The sequence below is a fragment of the Coturnix japonica genome, chromosome 2 (assembly GCF_001577835.2).
Source record: "Coturnix japonica isolate 7356 chromosome 2, Coturnix japonica 2.1, whole genome shotgun sequence".
Taxonomy (NCBI): domain Eukaryota; kingdom Metazoa; phylum Chordata; class Aves; order Galliformes; family Phasianidae; genus Coturnix; species Coturnix japonica.
The window spans coordinates 97,621,011-97,640,552 of NC_029517.1; the positions used below are offsets into that span (position 1 = coordinate 97,621,011).

General features: G+C 41.7%; 1 protein-coding gene across 2 annotated transcripts in view; it reads left to right on the forward strand.

Moving 5' to 3' along the window:
* The first annotated feature begins 335 nt into the window (after positions 1-335).
* Positions 336-19,542, forward strand: part of UBE2V2 (ubiquitin conjugating enzyme E2 V2) — a 30,434-nt gene continuing 11,227 nt past the window's right edge. Inside the window, exons 1-2 of one of the 2 annotated variants that reach the window (XM_015855551.2) lie at positions 382-441; positions 16,833-16,963. Coding sequence is in view for 1 of the 2 variants with exons in the window: in XM_015855548.2 (XP_015711034.1) it covers positions 360-441 (82 nt within the window). In the remaining variant the exon portion in view is untranslated. Of the gene's footprint in view, positions 442-16,832; positions 16,964-19,542 lie in introns of both variants that reach the window. The other variant, XM_015855548.2, reaches the window with a different exon arrangement.

Genomic DNA, 19,542 nt, shown 5'->3' on the forward strand with positions numbered 1-19,542 from the left:
AGTAATACTTCCTAATGTCCAGGATGTTATAATAAAGGAGAAAAGTCTTTAATTATTATAGCTGCGTGTGCGTGTTCATACTGTTTGCTGTACTCGGAAAGCTCACTTCTCATTCTATCACTGCAAGCACTGAAAGCGCTGCTTATTCCCGTTTGCTCAGAAATAGCAGCTTTGTCAAAAGAAACAGAATGCAATGGAAGAACTAAAAGCTTGAGCAGATGCAACGTTTCGTATATGGAAAGACAACAGCCTCAATCGGCTCCCTGTGTACCCCCTTCCCTCACAGCCAGGCCCCACCCCATATATCCGCCTCCTCGCCCGCCCCTCGGAGCGGCCCGCCCCTATGCAGGAAGTGCCGTATGCATTTGGCGGTAGTGACGCGCTTGGCGTGCAGGCCCGGCCCGGCGCGGGGGGGTTTGGACAAGATGGCTGGCTCCACAGGTCTGTGAGGGGGCTCGGCGGGCCTGGGATTGTGGCGGGGGAGCTCAGTGTTGTGTCTGCGGGTGGGGACGCCTCATGAGGGCTGGGTATATCTCCTTTCTCGGGGATTGGGTGAGCTGTCAATGGTGGGAGCGAGTGGAGTGGGGTGGAGGACTCATCCGATGGGGGAGAAAGGGAAACGGCAGCACCGCTGGGCTGGGCTCGGCCACGGGGATGGACCCTCTTGTCTTTAGGGCTGCGACGCCGCCGTGAGATCCTGAGTTACGTCGTCAATGGGGTGAGAAAGTACATCGGTTCTGGGAATCAGTGTGGTGGGGTGGAGAAGACTGTGCTAATAGGCAGGAAGGGGTGGATGTGTGTGTGTGTGTGTGTGGAGAGAATGGAGGGGATGTTGCCAGCCCTGGTAAAAAAAAATGTAGCAAGGATCTGTATTGCTGCACCATCTACACGTCTGTGTACAGCAGTTGTAGTGTAGCATCTTTCCAAAGTGAAGGTGGTGTCTTTTTGCTCTTTCTGCAAGGGGACAGAGGTCTGGCCTTAGAGGAAAAGTACTGCAGTTGATTGGTGACTGCAGTGTGCTGGGGATAAGGAGTGAAGCGTCTTGTTCTCTTTCAGTGGGCAGCCAGTTTATCATGTGGGCAAATGAAAAGGCAAAGAGCTGCGAGGTGTAACTTGGAAGCAGGAGAGAATGAATTCTGTAACCAATACAGAATCTGTTGGGTGGAATGTTGAGGTAGCAGGTAATAAACGAATAGACAAGAATACTTCTTCAAGTCACGAATGGAAAAATTTAAGAAGCATAGTTACACCATCTCACTTCTGTTTCATGAAGGGCTTGAAAAATAAGATCTTTTTCTGCTGTAAAAAGCTGAGAGCTACAGGGCCTCTTTCATTCTTTTCTCACTCCCGAGAGCTTATAAGATGTAAATGGGATTGACAGAGCTCAGGACAGAGGAATCAATTGACCTCAGTGCTCTCTCTAGGCTAGACATTGTCCAGGCCGATTCATTTCTGTTCCCAATCCACTGGCTCGTCAAAGGATTGAGACTATAACAAAGCAGGAAAAAAAATAGCAAGTGAAATGTCTTATTTTGGTACCTTATTGTTGATTCCTCAAGGAGATTGTTTTTCATGCTAGGAGAACATTCTCTCCACTTGGTAATATGACTTATGGAGATGTGGGATGCACAGAGTCCAATTTGGAAAGATTACAACGAATTGGACATAGAGCAGCTCTTGCAAGTCCAAAGAGCAGTCCAAAAAAGAAATATTATTACCTATGTCAGGCTGAGCTGGAATAGATACATTAGAGAAAGTTCAGTATTTACTCAGCTATGGATTACTGCAATTAAAACAATTAGCATAATACCAGATATCAGAGTTTTAAAGAATTTACGAATACTTTTACTATTAAATAACTTCCAAAGTCTTCTGCTGTTGTCTGGGCTCTGACATGGGGTTTCCTGCACAGGAAATAAAGCTGTTTTAAGGCATGTGCTTTGAGTATTGGCATTTTGCATGTCAGTACTGACTGCAGGCTATTGTAGAGTATCTGTTACTAAAAATTTGTATATAAAAAAGCTGATTTTTTCCTACAGTGTATTTGACTACATAAAAAGCAGTAATTTTTAAACAAAATTCTCATGGTTTTACTGTTATAAATGTCCTTTGTAGTCTTACATGTGATATTTTAGAAGCTTCTATATACTTTGTATAGTTTAACTGAATAGCGCAGTAGTTTTTGTCTCAGGAATACAGTTGCCCAGGCCTCTTCTCTCGTGTAATCAGTGATAGAACTAGAGGGAATGGTTTTAAGCTGCACCAGGGGAGATTCAGGCTGGACATTAGGAAGTATTACTTCTCAGAAAGGGTAGTCAGGCATTGGAATGCACTGCCCAGGGAGGTGGTGGAGTCACCGACCATGGGAGTGTTCAAGAAACGTCTGGATGTTGTGTTGATGAATATGATTTGGCTGGGAAGTATCGGTAATGGTTGGACGAGATGATCTTCTAGGTCTTTTCCAACCTTGTTAATACTGTGATTCTGTGATAAAGTTCACAAAATATGGGAAATGTACAGAATCATACATGCATCTGTCCCAAACAACAAAGTCATTTTAATAAAACAAAGCATGCAAACCCTCCTTAACACAACTGCTAGGAATATTTAGTCATATCTCTTGGAGCAAAATGCTTATTACAGTGGGGAAAATGCTGTTGGCTTTTTATTGACATATGCACAAATTGGAGATAGGGAAAGAACAATGACAACAAAGAAGTCCTATAGTAGGTAGGAATGTGTAGGTTTCACACAGACTGACTCTTAGCAGGAAGCAATGTTAAGCTCTTCTCTATGGAAAAGAGGAAGGAGTGATTTATTGTAGACATGAGTTTTACCTCTGCCTGCGTGAATTTCATCTGCTCTTGCTGTCGTGTTCAACTTCATCCTTATTTATTTCAGAAAAATGAATGTATCGATCGTGTGAAATCCAGTTGTGAAACTGTAGCACCAGGGAAAACCAACAAAACTTGCTAAGGTCAACTGTCTCAGTTTTATTCCAGAAATTCCTTTAATAATGAGATTTCTAATTCTTTGAACAGTAAGAATAATGCCTTTTAAAAACAATATCATTTGAAGATAGCTTTTCTTTAGTGTGTGCAAGAGAAAGTGTGTATGTCAGCACTTTAAGTAGCTGAGAAATTTCACAGAATCACAGAATTATCAAGGTTGGAAAAGACCTAGAAGATCATCTAGTCCAACCATTACCAATACTTCCCAGCCAAATCATATTCATCAACACAACATCCAGACGTTTCTTGAACACTCCCCTGGTCGGTGACTCCACCACCTCCCTGGGCAGTGCATTCCAATGCCTGACTACCCTTTCCGAGAAGTAATACTTCCTAATGTCCAGCCTGAATCTCCCCTGGCGCAGCTTGAAACCATTCCCTCTAGTTCTATCACTGATTACACGAGAGAAGAGGCCAACCCCCACCTCACTACCACCTCCCTTTAGGAATAAGCAATAAGGTCTCCCCTGAATTTCATACTTGCTTTTAGAAATCATCTATATTAACTAAGTTTACATGTAAATATTTAATGTCGTAGTGGCTGACATTTCAAAGATGCATTTGGATTAATCTTGCAGTGTGACAGCTGTTGCTTGTAGCTGGACCTGAGTTGTTTGTGTGGGAACTGCTGGGGAAATGGGGAACTGATCGACAACATAAAACTCACTTAATAATCTAATCTTTAAAGATGAATTGGCTACTTTACGTGACATCACAGTTTCACAGTATCACAGTCTTGTGGGGGTTGGAAGGGACCTTAGAGATCATCGAGTCCAACCCCTGGGATTCAAGCCTCCTGTGTAGCAGAGCGGCACTTCTACCACTTGCACCACATGTTACCTATGTAAGGAAAATTTTCTTTCTGAACTTATGTATGATTGATTCTGGATAGAAATGACGCCATGCTGAACGTTAGTGCCTTGTTTTGTTAAGCTTAGTGTTCTTCTATCTAAACTTTTGGATCTGGGTGAGTGGCGAGTGCAGCTGTAAGGAAGGTGACGGTGAAAATGAAGGGCTGGAAACAGTCTGACACCCCAGGCTTTGAAGCAAGGACTGGCAATAACTTTCCTGGTGATGGAGTGATTTGTGTGTGTGGTTTTATTTTTGTTCTGCGTGTAGATCTATTTTCCCTCAAAATCTTCCATTGAAGGTGATTCCATAATGTGGGGTATTTCATGTCACTTTTCCTTTAGATTTTTTACAGCTCTTCTCTGTTCAAGATCAAGCTGATATCTGCTGTTCTGTGCTTAGAAGGATAGAGATTAGTGAACTATCATACCTTGTTTGGAGGCTGCTAGATATCAAGAGCCCTTTAAAGGAATAATAAATGAATTGATTCATTGGTGGGATGTTGAAGTAATGTTTTGAAGTCTTTTTTTTCTTCCACATGGGAAATGGTACAATTTAAGCTTTGCATCTAGAAAACTTGTATATTAAACTTAACCTGACTGGGTTTCTACTTTCCTTTTAACTATTTGGATACCCATTTCCTTCCTCGACCTTATAAGAAAAATAGTTCTCCTAATATGTTTTACCTTCAAGGATTTATTACTCCTTCTTCCTTTCTCTATTATACCTATGACGTTATTAATCACCCTGGATTTATTCGAGAAGTCAGTTAATAGCACTTCAGAATTTTACAGTCCTCAGAAAGGTTTGTTCTTGTGTTTATAGTGTAGCTCTGTAAAGCAGAGAACTCTTGAAGCTGTAAGTAATCAGAGGAAACAAAAGAAGTAGAATGCTGTGTTCTGTGTGGCATCGCCCTGTGTGGGGTGTTTTTCCATCCTGTCCTATGCACAAGGAAGCTGGAATTGTTCTGACTGCTTTGAAACATCGTGGCAAGCCGCAAATTATTTTGCATGTGCTTCAGCTGGGTTGAAAAGAATCTCGCTTACAAACGGCTTCTGAACTATATATAGACCATCAGTACTTTCTGACTGTGACATACATAGGCGGGACACTCGGTTTCTTCTCAGAACTTTACCCTTACCATATTCGTCTCCTTGTTGCTGGTATTTTACAGTTTGGTCTTTAAATGTAAGCTCCAACACATATCCACAGTGGCTATGTAAGAATATGCTCAGAGGCTGAGCACCTTCCTCAGAGCGTTACAAAGCAGGCCACTTATTTAAGAACTTGTTTGATATTCAGGGGTGTTATCAAGTTTAGTATGGAAGCCCATTACTTAAATTGTTGCATACAATCCTAGAAAATGCTAACTTGAATGAAGAGGCAAGGCACACCATTTCAGGAATATCTGTCTTCGAAAGGGCTGACAATAGCAGGACATGGGGAAATGGTTTTAAGTTAAAAGAGGGAAGATTTAGGTTGGATGTTAGGGGGAAGTTCTTCACTAGGAGAGTGGTTAGGTCCTGGAACAGGCTGCCCAGGGAGGTTGTGGATGCCCCGTCCTTGGAGGTGTTCAAGACCAGGTTGGACGGGGCCCTGGGCAACCTGATCTAGTAAATGTGTATGTTTGGTGGCCCTGCCAGGCAGAGGGGTTGGAACTACATGATCCTTGAGGTCCCTTCCAACCCGGGTCATTCTGTGATTCTGTCTTTCAGTATTTGGAGACAGATTGTCTATATTATAAATCTGAGGCTTCTCACATCAGGAGGTTTCTAAATGTGTGGGAACAGAATTGCCAAACCTCATGAGTAATCAGTGCAGTTGAGGTACATATACACATTCATTACTTTGTGTGTTTTGCCTTTCTGAAGTTTTATTCCAAAAGCAACATGAGTACATGCTGTGTAACTGTTCAGCTGTTGACAGACTCTTCCTCCTCTCTCCATCTACTCTTGCATGCCAATAGCTGCTACTTCATCCTGTCCAAAACTCGATCTCAAGTAGCAAATCAGCTTCAGCTCTCCTGTCGCACAGGTTTCGTTGCCTTGCTGTGTCAGCTCGCTGGCTGGAGCCTCAGCATGGGTTGTATAAAGACAAGATGCTGCTAGAGAAGGCATTCATAGCCATCTTAAGATGTACTCAGAAGGGTTTTGCTATATGCTGCTTTACCCAAAAGAATGTTTTCCTTTGTTTGACATTTGGAAGGCACTAATGAGATGTAATATGAACAGTATTTTGAATGAAATCAGTACATCGCTACAAAAGCTTAAAGGTTGTCAAGCTGTCAGGCTGGTTCTGAAGTAGATGAGCTTTCACTTTACAACCTTTTCAAGTAGGTCTGGTGCCTCGAGTACGTGACTAAAGATCGCTTGTAGTTAGCAAATGGGACCCTTAGTGGAAACCTAAAATCTCAGAGCTCTGCATTAATCCTTTATTTCAGAAAAATCAGTAGCTTCAGCTGTATTGGGGGGAAAAAAGTCAGGAAAATAGCTTCTAACACTTAGGCTCAATTACTGCTTAAAAAAATAGTCACTTCCTTTCATTGCATCTATAGCTGTTCATAACTGGGTAGCTAAGTGAATTTCACATGTGCTATAATAACAAACATTTTTTGCAGTTCATATGAAACCAGTGTGCTTTATTTATTATCAGCGTAGTCCTAGTAGAGTGTCCAGTATTACTCATCTTACTCAGAACTTCTTTTTCAAGGTAAAAAGTGTACGGATTTTCTCCCTGAAGCGGAACAAATTCTCATATAAATACAAAGTAATTTGAACCTTTCAAACCTGTTGTGCAAAAAATGGCAGATTGAAACACTGTTATCACAAAGTTAAAATAGGGAAAGAATTTGATGACAGTTCTGGCTGCTAAATACACGGTGAAATACATGGAATGCTTCCAGATTCCGTCCTTAGGTGTACAACCGACAAAATAATCCCGGATCAGGCTGTTTTCCGTAGATAAAAGATCTTTATGTTATGTGCTGTGAGTGCTGAGTCATGTTGCAAAGGACCTTTATGCAGGTCTTAGAAAAAGTGTTTGCTAATCAATGACTTATAACCCGTTTTAGACAGCTTTACAGCTTTGCTAAACTAAATCCTTGCTGCTTCTCTTGTTATCTGGGTCACACATTGTATTCCTGCTATTAAAGCAGACCCTGTGAAAGTCATTTCATGGTAAGAGATTTTGGCCTCCGCTGGGTTCCTCCAGCCTGCCTTTATCTGTAACGATTTTTATGCCATCTTTCCTTGAAAATATGGCTTTCAAAGTATGTATTTGAAATCCTTCTTCCCCTCTGTCAACACAGGCTTAGCCTTAGGGTGGATGTTTAAAGAATGGAGGCTGTTTGCTGTTGTAACTCTCATTTAGTCTTTTATACCTTTATATACCTTAACGTTTTGAATAGTGGGCCTACTTGTACTAAGAAAGGATGGTTTTATTTTTTATTATTTTAACTTTTTAAGAGAGAAATGGGGAGCATTTCCTTGATAAAATCTTCATCCCATAGACTAAATAAATAGTAATTAATATTGCTGGTGGGTTTTAAAGTGATGGGTATTGCTTCTAAATGTTCTTTTATAGCCTCCTGTCTTAGGTTGTTTGGTACAAAGCTGGAATAGCAATAAAATCCTTAATTTGATAAGCATCACAGCGTCTCTCATTTTACGTAATCTTACCACATCGCAAACTAAAACCTGTGGGACCCTGCACATGGCAGGGGGATTGAGACTAGATGATCACAGAATCACAGAATGACCCGGGTGGGAAGGGACCTCAAGGATCATGTAGTTCCAACCCCCCTGCCTGGCAGGGCCACCAAACATACACCTTTACTAGATCAGGTTGCCCAGGGCCCCATCCAACCTGGCCTTGAACACCTCCAAGGACGGGGCATCCACAACCTCCCTGATAGTGCAGCCTGTTCCAGGGCCTAACCACTCTCCTAGTGAAAAACTTCCCCCTAACATCCAACCTAAAGCTTGTATCTATCTTCTGAATTGATGTATTTATACCACTGATGTTGATGCAAATCCAGAAAATAAATGAGTTTTGAGCACTTAGTAGTTTCTATGTAGGACTGCAATCATCTCAAGTGTTTTAGTGTTCTAATTTTCTAATGCTGTGTTAACTTTTTCTTTTCTGAGATATTTTAATCGCTTAAAGCCTGTGGTGTGAGAGCTTCTCAAGGTTTGGGGTTATTTGTTTATGCATCAGAGTGCTTGTTTGTGCTCAATTTTGTAGTCTAGAAGCAAATGAATCTGAAGTGGAACAATCCTCTTCAGAGCATTTTCATGGACAGTATCAGCAATTACTCGCCAGCAACTGCATCCATGGTGGTCAGAGCTGTGTAAAAATGCAAAGGTAGGTTGAACCAAACTCTTAATTGTAGCTACAACGTTGCTAACAAAGCTGAGTTGTGTTAGAGTTTCTCTCAGATCTGGACTATATTGTGAGTGTGAATGTATCTAGTCTTACCTACCTGTGTCGTTCCTTTTTGCTGATGTATGTGTGACAGCTCTTAGCCTTGCACAACTTTAGGAAATTTAGGGCATGGTTGCTACATGAAAAGATCAGGACACTGAAGTTCATTCTGAAGCTAGACTGCAAGGTGTGGGGGTGTGGGGGCCACAGTGGTGAGGCTGGTCTCTTTTCAGTAGTGCGTGGGGACAGGACTAGGGGTAATGGGATGAAACTACAGCATAGGAAGTTCTGCACGAATGTGCGGAAGAACTTCTTTACAGTGAGGGTGACGGAGCACTGGAACAGGCTGCCCAGGGAGGTGGTGGAGTCTCCTTCTCTGGAGATATTCAAGACCCGCCTGGACGCCTACCTGTGTGATGTGATGTAGGGAGCCTGCTTTGGCAGGGGGGTTGGACTCGATGATCTCTAGAGGTCCCTTCCAACCCCTACAATTCTGTGATTCTGTGAAAAGGGGAATAGTGGTTTCACTGAGGGGTGAACCCTGATAAAGTGAAATGGTGCGGAATGGGAAAACTTCCTGGGATTGGTGAGAAGTCATTTCTCAGTAGATGCTGGTCAGAGGTGAAGCTGCTCTGATGAATCAGGCAGTTAATGGCTGCCTTGCCTCCCTCTTGCCTGCAGCTCTTCTGAGAAAGGTGAGTAAGGGGGTGGAGGTGGCTGGGAGGAGTGCAGGAGGTGAGAAGTTACTAAAAGCTATGTAGGTAATATTTTCCTGGTGGATGCTGGCCGTCACAGTGAGAGTCTTGTCCTTGAGGCTGCCTTGAGTATGTTATCAGGTGAATTATTGAACAGAATTGGTAGAACTCAAAATAGGAGCAGATAACTCACTTCTGGTTACCTAAGAGGCAGGCTCAGAGAAAAGGAGAGAGCACCTGAGGTGAAGTTGCTTTGGTAATGGAGATGTTTGTTATCATCTGCTAGTGATTTCTCACACTACAAACCATAATCAATAAAAACTAAAACTGTACAGACATTTTGTTATGTATTTATATGATTGTAATGCTCACTGTGCAGGAGAAGTCAGGTCCAAGACCTCATCATTCTTACTGTGAAACCAGCAGCAACTGAAACATACTGAATAAATGGATGCTGCTTCTGCAGGTCCAGTGTGCTGAGATCTGTTATATCCAGCATTGTGATTTGTAGCTCAAGGCGTTATAACATGCTTTTGTTAATCAGGTATGTTTATGAAGTCCCAGATACTAATGTAAAACTTATTTCCTTCCCTCTCAACCCTCGTGCTAAATAAACTTTATTATTGTTCATATATTGAAAGCTTTGTTATGATTTTCTGATGTCTCAATATACTTCATACTGCTTTTCTGATGTATTATAAACTGGGTCCTGATGTTACCACCTTCCTTTCTTGTGAGGCTGTCCATCACTGTTCTTGGTATACACTATATTCTGGATTTTTCTGAATGCAGTTGGGTAAATGCATGTGAAAGGTAAATAAGAGGTTGGTTTCCATCAGATGTGAGGTGGGCTCAGCCTTGGAAGTGGGAGTGAATGGCTGAACTTCTGACTGTGCTTCTGTTTCCAGTCTTCTCTCAGTAGTCTGCCTGCTTGCCCCATAACAAGCAAGTATAAAGTAAGTTCTGCTTTTGCTTTGAAGGCCTGTTTTGCTGCATGTTGCAACTGATTCCAAAGCATGAGCTGGAGGAGCTCAAGATGTGTTCGATGCCAGTTTTAACACAGTCCAACTAGAATCACTACCAAAACAGAAAAAAAGCACAAATCAGTGAACATACCTACTTGGTTCTGTTTAGAATGTATCATTTTTTAATTATTACTGTTAGCAGATCACTAATGAGCTTAATGTTATGAAATTGAAAGGGGAAAAATCTGCTTCTGTACATCTGTTGTCAATGAAATGACTCCTTATTTCTAAACACCAGGGTCTGTGCATCATGTGAAAGATACAAACACCCCTGTGCCCTTATAGGCCCTTTTTCCTGTGGCCCAGATATGTGTGCGTTTTTGCATTATAAACGACTGAGGCTTCTGTTGCATGAACATGATTTCTCATTATCTGCCTTCTTACTGTTAACTTTCTAGAGAATATTTATGACTATAGCTAGATTAAAATATAAAGGAAATACTTGTGCGACTTAACTTTAGTTCTGTGTCTATTAAGACACTGAATCACAGAATGACCCGGGTTGGAAGGGACCTCAAGCATCATGTAGTTCCAACCCCCCTGCCTGGCAGGGCCACCAAACATACACATTTACTAGATCAGGTTGCCAGGGCCCGTGCCACCTGGTCTTGAACACCTCAAGGACTGGGATCCAACAACCTCCTGGGCAGCCTGTTCCAGGGCCTAACCACTCTCCTAGTGAAGAAACAGCAATGACACCAACAATGTAAAACTTTCACAGAATAGAATCCTTAGATTTTGGAAGTGGCCTTCGAAGATCATGTAGTCTAACTTCCCTGCAATGAACAGAGACATCCACAGCTACCTCAGGTTTGCTCAAAGCCTGGTCCTGCCTCACTTTGAAAGTCTCCAGGCATCCACCACCACTCTAAGCAAACCTGTGCCAGTGCCTCACCACCTTCACTGTAAAAGGCTTTTCCGTGTCCCTAAATCTCCCTTCTTTGAGCTTTGAAGCTGTTTCCCCTTGTTCTGCCACCACAGACCCTGCTAAAGAGTCCCACCCCCCTTCTTTCCTGTAGTGCCCATTTAGATTCTGAAATGCTGCTCCCAGGTCACCTTGGAGCCTTTTCTTCTCTATTGAAGTAAATAAATAAAAAGCTCTGTCGGTGTAATTTTGAAGGTAAATATTGCTTTAGATAGCTTTACCCAAAGCATAGGTTATGAGATGAAGGTTTATAGCTTTCACTTTTACATTGTTTATGGGTTCCTTCGGGGAACTGTTGTTTGCTAAAGGAAGTGTTTTCATAGAAGGGAAAAACAAAGCAATACAATTGATGCAATGCATACCAGAACTTGTTTTGCAAAAATAGAGAAACTTCAGTGTAGTTCCTATTGTACCTTCTTGAAATTTCCCAGCCTAAATGTCTTCAAGTTTTCAAGTTTTCACAGATTTTAAGTATTATAAAAGGCAAAAGATGTTAACCAGCTACAGAGTTCCTGTGGAGTGGAATGCATCATTGTGTTTCTGTGTATCTTTAATTTGCCCTGTAAAGAAGACGAATTGTTCACTCATTAGTTGTGTTGGGTACAGGCAATTTCTGTAGCTGATGCTTCTAAGATGGCCCTTTTCTATTGTTTAACATTGTAACAAGACTGGCTCTAACTTAAGAAAATCATTTACTACAACAAATAAATGGCTGTTTACTCTATACATGCCAGTTACTGAATAATAGATCACCCCGCGAAATGCATACTTAAACAGAACCGCAAATTTACCTGCGAATATTTTTTTTTTTTTTAACATTTTTCTCCTCATATTAATTTCTAAAGATAATCTTTCTTGTTTGTTTCTTTAAGTCTGTGTGTTTCTAAATGCTTTCCACAGGTAATTTTGGCTGTGTTAGTCTTGACGAGGACACAGGGAAATGGTTGTTGTTAGTTGAAAGGGGGAAGATTTAGGTTGGCATGTTTAGCGGGAGTTAGGCCCTGAACAGCGCTGCCCAGGGAGGTTGTGGAACTGCCCCGTCCTTGGAGGTGTTCAAGACCAGGTTGGACGGGGCCCTGGGCAACCTGATCTAGTAAATGTGTATGTTTGGTGGCCCTGCCAGGCAGGGGGGTTGGAACTATGTGATCCTTGAGGTCCCTTCCAACCTGGGTCATTCTGTGATACTGTGAGCTGGCAGATCTGAATGCCTGTCATTTATAACTTGTCCCACTGCAGACAGCAGTGATGAGATGCTGATAAATTGGTCTGTTACCGTGGATCCTTGAGACTTTAGCAAAGTGGGGAAGAAGCACTCAGGATTGCTGTTTTAAGGGGTTGCCCATGACTCATTTTGGAAGCACAGAGTGCTTAATAGCTCTCTGTTTTCTGTTGATTTTTGTTGTTGCTGTTGTTTTTACGGTGTGGCTTTAATAATTCCTTTTGTCGTGTCATTGTTATTGACAGGAAGGCAGCTGTTGGCTTTTATATGATAAAATCAGCGATGGCTGGATCCTTGTGGAAAATATACTTGCACTGTATGGATGTTTCACCCGTATAAGCTAGAATGACTTAGTAGCTTATTCATCATCCTGATCAATGTGTATCATCCATCCTAAATGGACTAAATGCTTTCATTTCACCATTTAAACTCAGAACTGTTAATGCAGAATATTCTGTTGCATTTTAGTTGCTTTGGAAACATACGAGCTAAAGGAAAATAGAGTAAAATAGCCAATGGTAAATGCATCTTTATGAACAGCGTTGGTATATGAGACTTTGAGTTGGTTGTGTTGTTTCCCAAACAGTTCCACAGCAGCAACTGGAGGCTTTGAGCAATGATCGTGTTTGTTACCTGGCTATGGGAATCAGTGCTTCTGTTATGTGCGTAGTTATGTTCTTGATTTAAAAACAAATAGAGTTCACTATGGAACTGTTGCGTTCCACTGAGAGTGGTAGCAATGCCCACCTTAATTAATATGCATCTTATACCTTTGGGACTTGGGGCCAGGTTACTGTGATCAACTTCTGATAATAATTACAATGTAATTAGCTTAAGCTTGGAAATAGTACTTGATATCACGTTCTTAGTATCAAGTCAGCCATTTTTTTCCTGTGCGTTCTCTGAATATTAAACTTAGCACAGGAGTGTGGTAACAGGCAAACAAGAATATAGATCATGTTGGTTTTTTTAATGTTATTTTTTTCTTCAGAGAAAAAATATCCTACAAAATTAGTTTGCACAAGGCTGTGTTTTGCAACTGGATAGGAAGGTCAGCATTTCACATGCACACAGCCTTCCTTCCCCTCTTTGTACGTCACCCATTTCAGGGCTTACCTGAGGGTTTGGTTGTCGCAATTTCTTTTCAACTTAATTTTTTGTCAGTGTGGTGTATTTCAGCTTTCATCTATCATAAGACTTGTTATGAATCACTCAGGTCGAAAGGTACATGAAAGGTACCTGTTGTTTTCTCTGTGTTTTTACTTCATAATTTTTTCTCTGTGCCTCACAAGAAATTACAATACAGGTTAAAATCTGCACAGCTGACATCTATCCCATCTCCTGGGATGCCAGAGAGTAGCTATTTCTTTGCCAGCCTAAAGCTGTTAAATGCAATAGGAGTGGGGTTTTATTTTTGTTTTAATTACTAAGTTCTACGTGTTCTGCAGGTTTTGTTAGCTGGAAGTCAGTGGGCTGAAGATAAGCCATACATTCAAAATTGTTTATGCTGCAGTTTTCCTTACGTGGCTGCATCAGCTGAAAAGAATAACATCCCAGACAGTATCCTAGCTGTGCGAATGTGTAATTTACTGATACAACTTGTTATTGGAAGAACACGGGAAGATTTGGTTTTCCAGCTGTTCTTGTGCATGCGCTGTCAGTATGTACTATGGTACACGGCTTGTGTTATCAGTGTAGCTTTTAGGCATCATTCGAGCCAAGAGCTGTGGAAGATTTTGAGAAAAACTGAATGGATATAGTAATACATAGTTTTCAGTATAACACGCTGTGTCGCACATAAAGCCCTGAGTCAGTCTGAAAAATAAAGCTCATGGTTCCCCTCTGTAAGGGCCAAGGAGAAGAGGGGAGCATACATTACAGAATCACAGAATCACAGAATGACCCGGGTTGGAAGGGACCTCAAGGATCATGTAGTTCCAACCCCCCTGCCTGGCAGGGCCACAAACAGTACCCAAGTTTACTAGATCAGGTTGCCCAGGGCCCCTCCAACCCCCGAGGGCCTCTGAACACCTCCAAGGACGGGGCATCCACAACCTCCCTGGGCAGCCTGTTCCAGGGCCTAACCACTCTCCTAGTGAAGAACTTCCCCCTAACATCCAACCTAAATCTTCCCTCTTTTAACTTAAAACCATTTCCCCTTGTCCTGCTATTGCCAGCCCTTACATTATCGTCCTCCTGTCTGTTGCGTGGCTGGTCCCAGAACTGAACAAATGTGCAGGGAGTTCAGGCTTCCAGGTGCAATTGAATATTCTGGGTCTTATCTTTCAGTTTAATGCATTCTGTTTTGTTAAGTTAGTTCCTTAATCTAGAGTGTGTTGTCTTCAGTCGTTAAAATCACTTCTGTTTGGTGTAGAACAGTAGAGACGCATAGTTTACCTTCAGCTGCAGATAGAGACGAGCAACAGACAGCTGCACAGTGACATCCAGAACATATTCCTGCTAGTATCCAAGAAATGAAGCAGTACAATTGAAATTACACAGGAAGTGCTGAAGGATTTCATATTTTCCAGTTTTAAAACAGAATGTTCAATTAAAGCAGTTTCAATGCATTTTTAAAGCAATTAAAATTGTTTCTATGGACATGGTTATATCAGCACAGCCCACTTAAATTTAAACTGATTTATATGACCACAAAAGGAGTCTGTCAGCATGAGTTATTAAAAAATGTGATTTAATGGAGCCAGTCTGTGCTGTCAAACTTGACCGAAGTGCAGTTCCGTGTCTTTTTAATGCTTATTAATCTATACCAGTAGGTGATCTGGCGTTAGCAGCTGTGAAACTGTGTCTTGACACAGTAGCAGCAACATGTTTTTCCTGCATTTACTCTTCTATTGCAGCAGTAAAAGTTACTGGTTCTGCTAAAAGGTGCTGAAGATTCCTTTTTTCTTTTTTTTTCTCTTCCAGATTACGTAGCTTTTGGATAGAGCTTAAACGCAAGGTTTTCTTTCTAATTTGTCCCGTGTTTCTTACTTCCACCAATTACAAAAGTAGCTCACGTATGGAAGTAGACTTTCCTTAATAGTTATGTAGGTCACTCCAAAAGTAATACCTCCTATTTTTTTTTTCCATGGAAACCACAGCACATATAAAGAGCACAATAGCACTGTTTGACAGAGCAAATTCTCAGCTACAAAACACTGTTTTTCAATGTGGTCACCAGCATTAGCTGTGTGTTTTCACTATTGATAAACAAGAGCTGGCATGCCGTGCACATTAAAGTCTGCGTGGCTGTCTGGAACATGGTTTGTCTATCACATCATTGCCACCACTGCTGAAATGCACCTCTCACCGCATCACTGTGCCCACATCCACTGTTTGGTCTCCATAAACATCCAGCAAGTGTTGACGAGTGTCAGTGGGTGCCATTTTTTCCTCATGGGGGAATTCAGGTCTATACTTTTGCTCTATACACATTTCCACCAGGCTCTGTGTCAGACTACTCTGCTGCCATCTGTCACACTGCAACAAAATGTAATGGGATGTTGGCAGGAAGGTTCAACCTCTACCATTGTCCTGCCAACATCATAAAAGAGGAGGCATTACTTTTGTGGCAGTCCTTGGCTTTACTAGTTCTGCTTCTTGTTCCAAGGTATTTAATTTCATTGTGAGTTCCACGAATTTCCAATAGGCATCAGTTACCGTACTTCAGTTTCACGATTAAACTATTGGTGTGTATGACCATGAGTGTTATTGTGTTTTGTTTGTTTTTAAGTGAAGTGTTTCTTTCAGCTCTGTGAAAACTTGGTAAATGCAGCTTGACAGTTGATGTTTACAGTGTTGGAGGGTCAGGATGTACTTGTCAGTAAAATCTGCAGCGAGTTAAGCTTTGAAGATGAACTGGAGAGCAGTCGGGGGAGGTTGCTTTTGTTTCATTTGTAATTGTGATGAAGCCAGCTGTATTTTCACATACAAATAGCTGTGCTGCCCCTAGCCATTAAGCATTCATGATTGGGTTGTCGCCCAGCTCTGCCACTCTGGTATCAGTTGATGAATCAGAGCATTTCTTATGAAATATGGGCAGGGGGTTGTTTTCTAATTCTTAAATGCAGGATTGCATATGGAGAAAGATTTTATGTTCTTCCTGTGATCAAAATGAAATAAAGTAATAAAATTTGTCTGTGGATGTGAACCAGGTAGCTTAAATGTAGAACTCTTCATACTAAAATGAACCCACTATTTCATGTGTAAAATCATTCCTTGTGTCTCCAACCCAAATGTTGTTGAACTGAATCACCTTCTGAAAGGAAACAAATCTTTGCTGTAGTTTAAATTAATTTATAACATCTTTTTCCAGGAGGTTTTTAAATGAATTTCAGTCCCAGTAGGTGGTAATAATTTTTTTGTACATTTTCCCTCTAGACATTTTGACTCTTATTTAACTGCAGAGCAGCATTTGCTGCCTGCTTGTAGCGTTGATGGGAGGTTGGTGTGGGGAGCCTGTCACTTGCTGTGGGTAGCAGGGAGAATCAGTGAGCACAGACGGCTGAGTAACAGTGCTGAGGGGTTATTTCCTAGGAACTTGTTATCTCCTGTGGTCTCATATGTGAAGCTCTATTTGCCAGCCTGCTCATCCCCACACCCACGGTTTTGCAAAAGAAGGCACCTGGGTTCTTCCTTCCTGAGTCAATTCGGTTGATTAACTGGGTGGATTTGGTTTTATTACAGGAAGAATAGCTTTTTGCTAAATGAGTGTGCCAGTGCAGCTAATTGAGGAGTCCGATCAGTGCAAGAGTGGGAGGGGGGACCTCTGCTGGCAGTGAGCAGCTGAGCTCAGCTGCATGGGAAGGCAACAGCAGGTGAGCAGAAAAAATATTAAGGCCCGTTTGGTTGTTTCTGTGCTCTTCTTCCAGAGGTAATCTGCAACTCAGGAGTTTTGTGATCAGAGCAAGGCTGCTGAGAAATGGTGGGTTTAAGGCACTGGAGAATCATATAATAATAATTATTGTAAGAAGGTTGGAGAAGTGTAAGATAAATGAAGTGCACAATTTTATTTGGGGAAAAGAGATGTGAGGCACCAAGCTTTGCTTTATGAGGCTCCATGTGCCCATCAAAAACTCTTCATTTGTGGGATCATAGATTTCTTAAGAGTTGGAAGGGACCTTTAAAGGTCATCTGGTCCAGCTCCCCTACAAATGAACACGAACACCTGCAGATAGATAAGGTTGGTCAGAGCCTGTTCCAGCCTGGATGTGGAAGTCATATGCTGCAAAACATTGATCTGCTGTAAGTTTATCAGGTCAAGATGGGAACAGGGGGAATGAACATATGAATTTCAGGGAAGCTTTTTAAAAGGATGCTACTGAAGTACAGAAGGGATCTGCTCCTTGATTCCTACTGTGCTGGTACTTTCAGGTAATTGTATGTGCAATTTTACCAGGGGAAATAAGTTTCCTGAATAGCTGAGCTCCATTAAAGTGTAGTTTTACATCTGAGTGTTTGCTGCTGCTTAACTGAGATCCTTGTGAGCTGGGTCATTTTGTCAAGCTTTCAGGAAACTAACTAAAATGTATAATTTTATGCTCAGTTAACAACCTAAAATAGCTCATTATGTAGCTTACAGGGGCAGTAATATCAAAGACAGAAGGAAGTTGAGGCCATACATGAGTGACTTAATTTCCTTACGCTGTCCTTATACTATACCTTATGCCTTTTCCTGGGGATATGGAGAAGTTGGGTATTTGTGTAACTTTTAGGAGATGCTTGCTAGCCCGTTTTGATGAAAAAACGTTTAGAATATTTTCTAAACACGATTTAAAAGAAACTGTGGTTATGCAAGGGAAGCTATATAGTTGCTGAAGCATGTGCTTATCTCTGCTGTTTAATGTGTGTAGGTATTAACTAAATAATATATTGTACATTTTGGTCTTAATTCTTTGTACAGACCATTGGCAATGCAGACTAGGGTAGTGTCAAACATGAAATCTTAAGTGACTAAATAACCGATGTGAGGACCAGTTTTCTTTCACCTTCATCTTTTTCAAGCTATGTAGTGTATACTTCTTTAAGAACTTTGTGTATACTCAGTCTTTATGTTAGTATTATAATGTACCTTGTTTTTTTCAGTGGAATCATCGAATGCCTTGAGTTGATGATCCTTGGGATCCCTCCCAAGTTCCAACCCCCTGTCACAGGCATGGCCACTAACTTCCACGTGTGGTGCTAGACCAGGCTGCTCAGGGCTCCATCCAGCCTGGCCTTGGACACCCCCAGGGATGGAGCATCAAGAACCTCACTGGGCAGCCAGTTCCAGCACCTCACCACTCTTTCAATGAAGAACTTACCCTGACATCTAATCTAAACCTTCCCTCCTTTAGCTTGAAACCATTCCCCCTTGTCCTGTAACTGTGTACTCTTGTAAAAAGTTCCCCTCCTGTTTGTAATCCTGTTTTAAGTACTGGAAGGCTGCAATGAAGTTGCCTCACAGACTTCTCCAGGCTGAACAAGCCCAGCTCCCTCAGCTTGTCTTTGTAGGGGGTGTGCTCCAGCCCTCTGATCATCTTTGTGACTCTTCTCTGGACCCTCTCCAACAGCTCCGCATCTTTCCTATACTGGGGGCCTCAGACCTGGACATAGCACTCCAGATGGGGCCTCATGAGGGCAGAGTCGAGAGGGACAGTCACTTCCCTGTCCCTTCTGACCACCCTTCTTTTAATGGAGCCCAGGACACCATAGGCCTTCTGAGCTGCAAGAGCACGCTGCTGGCTCATGTTCAGTTTCTACCAGGATCCCCAGGTCCTTCTCTGCACGGCTACTCTCAAGGGTTGCTCCTTCCAGTCTGTTTATGTGTCTGGGATTACTCCGACCCGAGTGCAAAACCTTCCACTTTTCTATGTTATACCTCATTAAGTTCACATGGGCCCACCTGTCAAGTTTGTTGAGGTCCCTTTGGATGGCAAAACAGGTTCTCTAGTGAAAAACAGGTACTCTAGTGGGAAAAAACATCACAACAAAAAAACATTGGAAACACTATAGCTAAAGTGGCTACTAAAAATCTGTAAGCTGTAGGTAAAATCTATAGTAATTAGTATTTATTGAAAGAAAACTGTAGTTGTAATAATTGCTACCTCGTCACTGTGCATTTGAAAATAAAAGTATACTGTGAGGGCATGTGCAAGTGTTAGCAAGCCTTGTTCCCAACTATCAGCACTGAAATATAATTTTAGTTTGAGATGTAAAGCAATTCCGCTTGTTTAATACTTATCAATATCTGTCTGTTCCCACATATCATCATTAAAATCCAGTAATTATAGTTCAGCTAAGTGAGTATTACTTGGCTTTCTGTAGAGGCAGTACATTTTTATTTTCTGTTGTGAATCCGTCATTAACTCTCTTCAGCAACTTAATCAGTGTTTTTGTGCTTCTTAATCTTTTTCCT